We start from the raw sequence: 11141 nt of genomic DNA on the forward strand, positions 1-11141 counted from the left end.
TTCTCAGCTTATTAAATGCAGGACCATGTGGAGATGGAGCTTTTTACTTCTAAGTATGTCACTCTGGGTCCCTCTAGTGTGGTAACAGACAGATGGGAGGAGGATTTTAAGCCTCCATGGCATTCAGTACAACAAGGAACATAGGCCTGATAGAGGGTTTGTGTTAAATCTTGAATAAATAACATATGATTGGCGTGCAAAATTATGTATTAGTGTGTTTAAGGTTATGTTTTTGGAGCTGGCAATACATTTTTTTGAATATGATTTGATTGTCTCCCCAATTCCCTACCCAAGATTACTGTTTTAAATTAAACAGCATTTCATATTTAGAGACTGTTTTATGGAAGCGATAATAAGCCACACTTTCAAACAGTGAAATAGAAAAAATAGAAAAAAGAATGGACTGAGTGAAATGTTGGCCAGCAGATAGCAAGCAACATTCAAAGAGACTCATTTAGATGTTAATAAAAGAGAAGGCAACATAAGGCAAGGCAAGGCAAGGCAAGTTTATTTATATAGCACTTTTCAACACAAGGCAATTCAAAGTGCTTACATACAACATACTCCCTATTTCTGGTTACGTTATGTCCACATAACTGCATTAAAGAGGTAGAAGGTGGTATTGCATGAGATGAAGATTGAAGAAAGCACAGGACAAGTTTTTATTTCTATTTATAAAATCTACAGAACCAATCTCATATACTGTACCTGAACATACAGTATATTACCTGGGATCATCACTGATCACTATCAGCAGGTTGGAAGCGCTTTGTGTAAGGTGAGCCCAGCTATAAGAATTTTCTTTATCTGGGAAAGGAGAAAAATACGATTTTGTTAAGTTTATTCTACTCACCCAGGACGATGGATGAGAAAGTTGTGTACTCAAAAACAAACCTCCCTTGCATAATCATATATTTTATTTAGAGAAATGATAGCCTTACATTTCCTTTAAAAAGATAAGATACAAAACCACATATCATGTAGGCTATTGTTATAACATTTCACAGATTCAAAAATAATGAAAATGGCTATAGCCAAACTCAATAAAGAGTAATGTTACACACAAAAAAGTATTTATAATGTGGGTTAATCGCGGGACCGAGTAGGCAACTGGGTCAATCCAGCACTGACCCAACTTTCAAATTCATCCATTAGCATAACAACCAACTTTAACAGATGGGTAATTTTGACCCATTTTTTAAATATTATTTCCATTGTTGGTACCCTCTGTAGTGTTACTTTAATTTGTTATATTAGGTTGTCAATTAAACCTATATTTGCTCAAGGTTAACCAGCTGCAACATAGTGACACTTAGGTTATGATGCAATAATTAATGTTAAGAAGCAATGCCATTTAAAATGTGTATTGCTCCATATTAAGGAACTGAATACTTGTTTCATTGCTGACTGTAGAACTAGTTTAGACTGCATTAGTGTGGGCAAGGTTTAGTTAATGATGTTGAACTTTGAACATAATTCTTAGAATGTCTAATTCTAGCTGTATAACTCCAGACTCACAGGCAGGGTGAATTTAGAATGACCCGGAACAAAATCACTTAGGCCTACGGGTCAGGTTATTAATGTATTGCTTGCTGACTGTGCTGGGACTGTGCGTCGTGACTGTCCGTACAAATGGCTTCGCAGCAGCAGATGAAGCACGCGCTGCAGCAGTGCATTGATGCACAGAAAGACGAGCTGCACAGTTTAAGTCGGGACATTTGGAGCAACCCCGAGCTCAGCGGAAACGAGACACAGGCGCACGACAGGCTGGTCCGCTTCTTCTCTCGGGACAAAACATGGACGGTCGACAGTCACTACAAACTACCCACCGCATTCCGGGCCGTCTGGGATCTGGTCGGTGGCCGCGAGGGAGCACTGAACGTGGGCTTCCTCTGCGAGTACGACGCGCTTCCGGGTATCGGACACGCTTGCGGGCACAACCTGATAGCGGAGGTGGGAGCTGCAGCCGCTCTGGGGCTGAAAGCTGCTTTAGAGAACCAGAGTGAACTCCTTCAACCAGTTAAGGTAACCATTCAGGTTAGGTTCAAATAAGAAGGCAAACTATGACAGCTCACTGTTTTGATAACTTTGACTCTCCACACAGGGCCCCTAGACATTTTGGTGCCCTAGGCCAGTGTTTCCCAACCGGGGGTACGCGTACCCCTAGTGGTACGCGAGGGAACTGTAGGGGGTACGTGGAATTCCAAGGTGACAAGTAAAACAAATAATAATCCCGTCAAAAATGATAGTGCGCGATTTGTTTCCCTAGGGAAACAATAGTCTGTGGCACGCACAACCGCGCCAAAATCCCACAATGAAAACAGCTGTTTACCTGCAGCCAGAAAAATACTGGTAGATCTGCGCTATGGATAAATGGCTGAAACGTCCGCTTGCTCTGGATTCAGGCCAGAGTTCAGAGGAGCCCGCCGAGAAACGTAAGAAAGAGGCCAAACTGAAACCAAGGCAGTACAGTGAAACATATATATTATTTGGATTCATTTATACTTCTGCGGACCCACCGCAGCCTCAGTGCTTCTTTTGCGGTGAAGTCCTGGCTAATAGTGCGATGAAGCCAGCGCATTTACAGAGACACCAGAGCACCAAACACTCGGGAAGTGTCGATAAAAGTGAATAATTTTACAGACGAAAGCTGTCTGAATTTAAGTCGAGCCAGACAGTAATGATGAAAGCCACGAATGTGTCAATGAAAGCACTCGAGGCATCTTACGCCGTGTCCCTGCTTGTGGCTAAATAAAAAAAACCTCACTCTATTGTTGAGCTCATTCTCCCTGCAGCGACTGCGTTGGCCGAAATTATGATAGACAAGAAAGCAGCCGAAGCACTCAAGAAAGTTCCCCTGTCGAATAACACCGTATCCCGTCGGAATCGGATCAATGATATGTCTGTGAATATAATTGGACAAGTGGTGAACAAAATAAAACTAGCCGGTCAGTTCGCTTTGCAGCTGGATGAAATGACAGATGTGAGTGGAGAAGCGCAGCTCCTGTCCTTCGTGCGTTACAAAGATGCGTCGGACATAAACTATGGAGGTTATTCCCTATCTTTATTCAAGAGCGTGGTATTTAAATTTGAGAGCATACTTTATGTATTTATTTTCCTCAAACCCTGTCCTCGCACTCCAATAGTGCCTGCTTGCACTTAGATTAGCTCTGCTTCTGCTCAAACTGTACGCTTGCACTCAGATATATTGCTGTTTACAGATTTGTTCTGCTCTCAGATGTATTCTGTGCGCGCTCGAAACTTTTGTGCAACAATCCTGTCAAAATCCCTCAACCAATAGGAGGCCAGGTGTCCTTGCGGGTGCGTTCGCTTTACTTATTACAGCGTCCCGTAAGGGCGGTTACTCTTTGGTTTATAAACTCCCGCCCTCCACGGCTTTATAACATAGCATGTACTGCACTTGTTTGATTTACAACTACCTTACATAATAGCTACGTTCAGTGGCGAACTGGGACTAAAAATCAGCCCGGGAATAAAATAAAATCGTCCCTCCGTTGCCTTCTGCACATGTTGCTATGCAACAACAATAACAGATAGCGAATGTCGTCGTTTAGGTGCTTTTTTTTCTGGAGATAGGCACTTCTCAATCCACTCCTCCATAGTAAGCCCACCCCGGAGGTCGAAGTTAACCTTAAATGTTTCCATCTTAAGCTTAGTTAGTTAGTTAGTTAGTTTATTATATAAAGTTTAGTTTAGGATTTTATAACTGTTCTCAGACGCGGAGGGATACTGATTTGTGAAAAGTAACAACAACTATTCCCTGGATATAGGCCTACGCTCATTATATCACGGCTAAGAAACATCAGATTGCTTGATTTGACTTGTCCGTTTTATAAACATATACTAACTGTGCTTAACCCCCCCCCATCCCAAAAAAAAGTTGTAAATGACTGGTGAAAAGAAACTGCTAGGCCATACTGATTCTGGATATTATTTTGCTAAGTGTTTTGTTCCTGAATTAAAGTTTAAATGCCTGTTTAAAGGGGACTTATTCAAAGGGGCTCCATGGTTTAAGCCTAAATGTTACAAGATATATATAGCAAAGATAAGTTGATTATTTTGATTTCATATGTATTTATTTGATTATATTATTTATTTTCAAGGCAACATATTCATTTTTATTGAGTGATTTAAGTTAAAATTAAGAAAATGCCTGAGAATTAGATGTTCAAATTAAGGAGATGAAATAAAGTTATTTTCATTCAATAATCAGTTACGTTCTACTTGTGAAGGATCATCAGCACGTATGAGTGAGGGGGTACTCATGGTATGACAAAAGGCTCAGGGGGTACACAAGACAAAAAAGGTTGGGAACCACTGCCCTAGGCGATGATGATTTGGTGCCCCCCCCCTCCAAGCAATACACAATAGAATATATAAAGAATAAATGAAAAATCTCTACAAAAGACCAATACACTACAAAAACTGAAACGTTTTGACATGTTGGTTATATACATGAAGAAGGTTTCAAATGTATTCATTATTGAATGAACATGTTTTAATTGGCGGGTGGACGTCACATCCTCTAGGGGGGGCCAGGGATATGCTCCCCCGGAAAGATTTTTTTCAACATTTTAAAGTAAAATGCTTCAATCTGGTGCACTTTAAGCACACAATTACTAGAGACTAGATCTAGGGGGTACAACTCTAAAACACCCATATGAAAATCGGTTTACATTTTAATAATCAAATAAGTATGTGAACATAACCAATAACCCATAGCCAATAATAAATAAATGTAACGTATTTTATTTTTGTTGTTCATTCATATCTTATTTTACCTAGTTAACATTTAGTAATGCACATTGTTTAATATCTCCAGTTTTAAACGATATGTTTGGTTACTGTCCTATACATTGGAATGATTTCAAACCTGTTTTTATTTATCCTAATAATTATAAAGGTGTGCCTTGGAAATATTTGTTTAAATTGTGACCAAACCGTTTGAGACCCACTGAGATAACTTCAGTGATTCCCACAGCATGTTAATACTTTGGGGGGCCCCCAAAGTATAATGGCTCCCCCCAAAGTATAATTTGTGTGTTCTTTTATTTTTTTTTACTCAGTGAGCACTCATTTGCATTTGCATTGGTGGCAATGAGTGCTCAGTGAGTAAAAAAAACTTAAAAAACCATAAATTATACTTTGGGGGGAGCCACCCATAAATTATACTTTGGGGGGAGCCATTATATTGGTAAACAGCCTCTATGGGCGCGAGTCCAGACCCACTTTTGGAATCAAATGATGACGTTAGTGGGATTATCTCCTTTATCAACTCCTAAGCATCCCCGGGACAACATCACTAGCCCCGCCCCTAAAAAGGTGTGAACTTGAGCCAATCAAGGACTACTACTACTAGGTCGTCCTTAGACGAGTTTGCCAACGGGTTCGCCAATCCTCACGGTCCTCCATACACCCGGCCAGCTCTGTGGAGCTTTCCACCCCCACATCCTTCCTCAGCACCTCCACGTATGTTGGCGTGGGGCGCCCTCTTGGTCGGTGCCCGTGTGTTGGCTCCCAGAGTACTAACTTGCCAGCTGGAAGTTCCTGGTGTCGATGGCAGTGACCTGCAAATTTCAGTTTCCTGGATGCCACCTTGTCACTCAGCCTGGGTAGCCCACCAGGACTAGCCCCGCTCCTAAATTTTTGAGAGATTTCTGAGGAGATTTTTTTTCACGCACCCCCCCCCCCCCCCCCCCCCCCCCACCCCGAGTCGTTCCCCCAAAGTATATTTCATTTCTGCGGGAATCACTGAACTTAGACTAAAGTGAACTATCTAAAGTTGAACACTCGTTGAGCTGTAGTTATCAGCCTCAATCCAACAACAATCCGCGGTACCGATACGCGCCCTCTCTCTCTCTCTCTCTCTCTTGCTCGCTCGGAGGCTCCCTCGCACTTTGGCTGTGAGCTGCGGGCGCCTGATAAGTCAACATCCCCCACTTTCATCACTTACAGCGCCCATCGTACAGGGCAAATGCAAAACGTTCCCGGCCCGGGGTGCAAAGGGTGTTTACTTTATTAAATTATTAATGAAAATGTATTACATCAAGGGCAGTATCAAGCAGAATAATAAAAATAAAAAAAACATTTATTATAATTATTTTTCTCCCAGCGCAGCGCCCCTCCAGATCTGGCGCTCTAGGCGACCGCCTAGTTAGCCAGTGCCAAGGGCCAGCCCTGTCTCCACAGTTCTATGAGTCAACTGCTCTTCACATTTTCAGAAGTAAAGAACTGTTGGTCTTTTGCCAAATATAGCAAGGGGATAGGCTTTATTCCAACATCTGAGACTTAACAAGGGCCACATTTCTTGACCTAGTGCTTCAACACCCCCAATGACATATCTATAAATTCCACAACAATTCCATAAAATCTAAAAAGAAATCAACATTTTCACTTTAACATAGCACACAAGAAAATTCAGATAATAGAGAGATATATGACAACTAAGCATCATAATACTTTTTATTTGTAAAAAGTGTTTATATGATGATGTCAATAGACTGAACAAAAAACCTTTTACCCAGATAACAGTATTGGGAACTCCTGCGGAGGAGGCTATAGGAGGAAAGATTGACTTGATCAAGGCAGGTGCGTTCGCTGACATGGACCTGGTCTTCATGGCTCACCCCGCTCAGCAAGATGCTCCATTCCTGCCCGGTGTCGCTCTCGATGAGTGAGTTCACAGCTTTTATAAGTTCACAACCTGCTCTGTGGATGTTAACCTCTGTTGTATATTTCAGATATCCATTAAAGCACTTTATTGATGTGACACAGGGTGATAGTGAAGTACTATGGGAAAGCGTCTCATGCTTCTGCGTACCCTTGGGAGGGAGTGAACGCCCTGGATGCTGCTGTGCTGGCCTACAGCAACCTCTCTGCACTCAGACAGCAACTCAAACCAGAGTGGAGGCTTCACGGTGAGAAACAGGCAGAATCTGTGATCAGCTGGGCTTTAAAGTTTATTAAAAACAGTCTCCCCTCAAAGTCATTTTACTACCATTTACATGAGAAGTTCTTCATGTGGTAAGAAAGATAAAATGTATCAACAAAATTGCATGATGAGGTCAGTGACGTGATTGAATTACTTGTTATAAATGAACCTTTGCAAACTTATGCCGCTGTGTGTTGTCTTCATATGACAGTGAAGTTGCACAGACATTTAATGTAAATATAGCAACCAGAGTGTATCTATGTGAGGCAATTTTCCAAGTATTTAAAAATGTTTCAGCAATATTCTCAGATGGTGTCATGACACAAATTTGTCAAATCACGCCTTCCATAATGCCTCCATTTTGTCAAGAGCTAGCCCACATATCTTCAAATAAAATAAACTCAATATATCAGCAACAAAATAGAAAGTGCTTAAAATAATTACTGTGATAAACAAATACTGCAGGTGTGACGGATGCATCCCATCTTATGCTTCCTCATGTAATTTTTTCTCCAGGCATCATCAAACATGGAGGGGAGAAGCCCAACATTATCCCTGCCTACACCGAGTTGGAGTATTATCTGCGCACGCCGCTGGTGAAGGATCTTTTTGACCTGAAGGCCAAGGCTGAGGCTTGCTTCAGGGCAGCTGCTGTTGCCACCGGCTGCCAAGTAAGCTTACCTAAAAAATTCGACTTCCTCTAGCTTCCCTCGGGCGCAGATGTAAGCACAAACAGTGTGTTTTAACAAATCTTAGGAATGCAACGTTGGAGTTGACTGCTGTTATATAATATTGCCCTTTTTAACATATTCCTGTTTTAATACTCCCAAGTTTTGTTTGACTCTTACATAATTCACCGTTATCTTCAGGCGGCTTTTCTCCTACGTCTGCACTTGCTTCAGGGAAGTTAAGCTGAGATTAGAGAGCATGCACGGAGTGCCATATTTGTTGATGTATGAGAGTAATCTCTATTGTTAAATGTCATATTTTTTAAATGAAAGAATACTTGTGTTTTCTTCAGGTGGAGATAATCTACCCATACGATTCCTACTATAACATTCTGCCTATTGCCACGCTAGCAAACCTGTATACAAATAACGGAGAAGCTTTGGGGATTCAGTTTCCAGAGCAGCCAAACAATTTTTCTGGTATGTGAAGCAAAAAAAACATGAATCATACATAATTATTGCTTTTTATCCTGGTTTGTGCAGGAAAACTTTAAATACCGTAGGTGTACAGCTTTCTATTGAATTTAATGAACAAAGAATAATTATTGAAGGGTATTTATAATTATCTGGCAGGTTCTACAGACTTTGGCAACGTATCATACGTAGTCCCCGGTATCCATCCTTTCTTCTACATCTGCACTGATGCGCTAAACCACACTGAGGAGTACGCTGTGGCAGCAGGTAAGGCAGCATGTGTATATTGTGAGCAGATGTTCTCTCTTTGATTCAATCAGACGGTTTTCCAGGTCACTTGGTTTGTCTCTTTAGTTTCTATTTACTTTTTTCTATGTGCCAGGAGCTGAAAAGGCCCAGTTGTACACCCTGAGGACTGCCAAAGCCCTGGCTATGACAGCTGTGGATGTAGTATGCTCCCCCGATCTGCTGCGGAAAGTGAGAGAGGACTTCAGCCAAGCCAAACTGAAACAGGGGAAACACCTGGGAGGCACGGATACATCTTTGACAGCTCCATAAATACAATAATATGAATAACAGTTATAGAAAATAGTTGTTCAGGGTTGTGTTGGGCTTTTAAGTCTAGGTCTACCTATGTTGTAAACATATTATCTTTTCGATTTACACACGGCATCTATTGCACGTCTGTCCGTCCTGGGAGAGGGATCCCTCCTCTGTTGCTCTCCCTGAGGTTTCTCCTTGTACGATGTGAGGGTCAAAGGACAGAGGGTGTCGTATTGTCATACTGATATTTTGTACAAACTGTGAAGTCCACTGAGACAAATATAACATTTGTGATATTGGGCTATATAAATAAACATTGATTGATTGAGTAGATTCCTATACATAGTATGGTTACTTTTGAAGGAAAGAGCTTAAAGAAATATATGAATAATACTAATAATAATTGTATTAAGGACACCACAAAGAGAAGGTGTGGCATAAATACAATTAAATAATATAGAAGAAATACATTCAAATAGAGTACTGAAAACTAGTAATACTTAGCAATACATAAGCAGATTCCAAAATAAAAATTAGGAAACTGCACCCACATGAAAAATGCTTGCAAACTACAACTGAAATACCACCTTTTATTAGGTTTATTCCGACTAGATCTGATGCTTGTCGAGGTTCGAAACCAGCATGGGTACCTTTTCTTTCAGGGCCAGGACCTGGAAAAAGTGACCTTTTGAAATCTAAAAAATATTATAAAGATAATAATTTGCCATCCGTCTAATTGTTTTTGCATTTAGCGCTAATTAACAAATGTTATTATGCTAAACCTAAACTAAGATGTGTTGAGGTTTAGCTCCAAGCACTCTGTGCCAAAACCAAAACAGATTGCTATCAGGGCTGCCGACTTAGTTCTGTGGACTCTCTACTATCTATACATCCAGAACCACAATTCAGATAAGCCTAAAACGTCACAATCTTTTGTACTGGTGATTTGATACACTGTTCATAATTGTACGAACAGTTTTTGTAGAGAATGTAAGAATGAACGTATCTCATACATGAACTCAACAGAAAGGATATTGCTTTGAGTTCTGCCATTGGTCTTTTTACTCCTTCAGATTTCTCAGCATGTTTTCACCAGCAGCACACAGGTCGATTCAAACGTTTGCTTCCCTTGAGCGCCTTGGAGTGGTCACAGATGTGGTGGAAAATCCAGTTCTGGACATCTTTTTGGATGCTTTATTCTTTTCATTTCTTTCTGCTGCAGGGATTCAGTTTGAATTGTCAGCTTGCCCTTGGTGATGTTACTTGAACAAAAAAGACAAGTACAAAAAAGAAAGAAAACCTATACTCTTTTGTCTGTAAGAAATCAGAAAATGGGCTTAATGTATTAAAGCCAAGTTTCATTGATACTTCTCTACTTCAGAGGATATATATTTATATTCTGTAATACCATTAACTGCTCACATGTGAAATAAGGGATTTATAGATATATATGATTTGGTATGAAGCTAATCAGCAATATCAGACCTGTGCTGTAGAGAGAGGAGAGGCAAAGTCTAATCACTGAAAGCTTGTCCTGCAGCGCTGTTTAAATATACTGTAAAGGAGAACAGGATAATTGGATTAAATTGTGAGACTCTAGAGGTTGTACCAGAAAAATGTAGCCAAAAGCTTTAACTGTTTTGAGCAGATTTTAATTGATGTCTTCAGAAGCAACATTCAGAAAGAAGCGATATTCAGCCATGCAGCAACATCCATTTACATCTGTACATGTATTACACTGAGGAGATTTAAAATGTACAGTATTGTGATTGTGTTCTTCAGCACCTGTAAGCTCATTATCAAACATGTTTCCCATTGATACATTTTTTACCAGCGTTTGCTATAATATCAGATTTTCTTGTCATAAAATTGTCATTAACCACCAAAACATAATTGAGTTTATAGCTGAAAAAGACGATAACACTAGCAACTAACAGGTCACTGTAACCTCAAAGCCTCACAACATCAAACAGAGGAGATGAGCTTCAGTTGTATAAAATATTGAAATATGAAATTAGTACATTTATCAAGTCAATACCATAATTCATGTTTGGGATTTACTTAACATAAATATTAACATTTGTGTTTTTATTGACTGCATTTGTTGCTCTTTTTCTTTATATTGAACTATGTCGAATTACAAAAATGCACGACAGTAAGTAACTTGACAGCAAAATAATTGCAAGATCACCAGAACATTTAACACATTCTGAATCAAACTAACGTGCTGCAAAGGAAACACTTTAAAATAATCACATTATCAGGTTTTTAGAAGAAAATTCTTTTTTTTTCTCATCCAAGAGCTGAGATTTTTACGACGAAGAATGATATCTAGAATATAATAACGACAAACCAACCTTGAATATTTTCAGTTTGCCATTGATTGTCACGTCTAGTTCATATACAAAAGAGAAGGAATGTGTCTGTAATCCGCTTCCAGTTCATATTTTAATTAAAGAGTTGTAAAGAGTCACTGCATTGATAACTGAAGTGAGTTGAGCTGC

At 40.0% G+C, this 11141-nt stretch overlaps 1 protein-coding gene across 1 annotated transcript; it reads left to right on the plus strand.

Moving 5' to 3' along the window:
* The first annotated feature begins 1571 nt into the window (after window positions 1-1571).
* On the plus strand, window positions 1572-10979 carry LOC117549948 (peptidase M20 domain-containing protein 2-like). The gene is made up of 7 exons (XM_034222138.1): window positions 1572-2025; window positions 6546-6694; window positions 6796-6938; window positions 7469-7623; window positions 7974-8100; window positions 8254-8361; window positions 8477-10979. Exons 1-7 carry the CDS (start codon window positions 1633-1635, stop codon window positions 8650-8652), a joined length of 1251 nt encoding a protein of 416 aa, XP_034078029.1. The 5' UTR covers window positions 1572-1632; the 3' UTR covers window positions 8653-10979.
* Window positions 10980-11141: the final 162 nt, after the last annotated feature.

Source organism: Gymnodraco acuticeps, unplaced genomic scaffold (assembly GCF_902827175.1).
Source record: "Gymnodraco acuticeps unplaced genomic scaffold, fGymAcu1.1, whole genome shotgun sequence".
Classification (NCBI taxonomy): Eukaryota; Metazoa; Chordata; class Actinopteri; order Perciformes; family Bathydraconidae; genus Gymnodraco; species Gymnodraco acuticeps.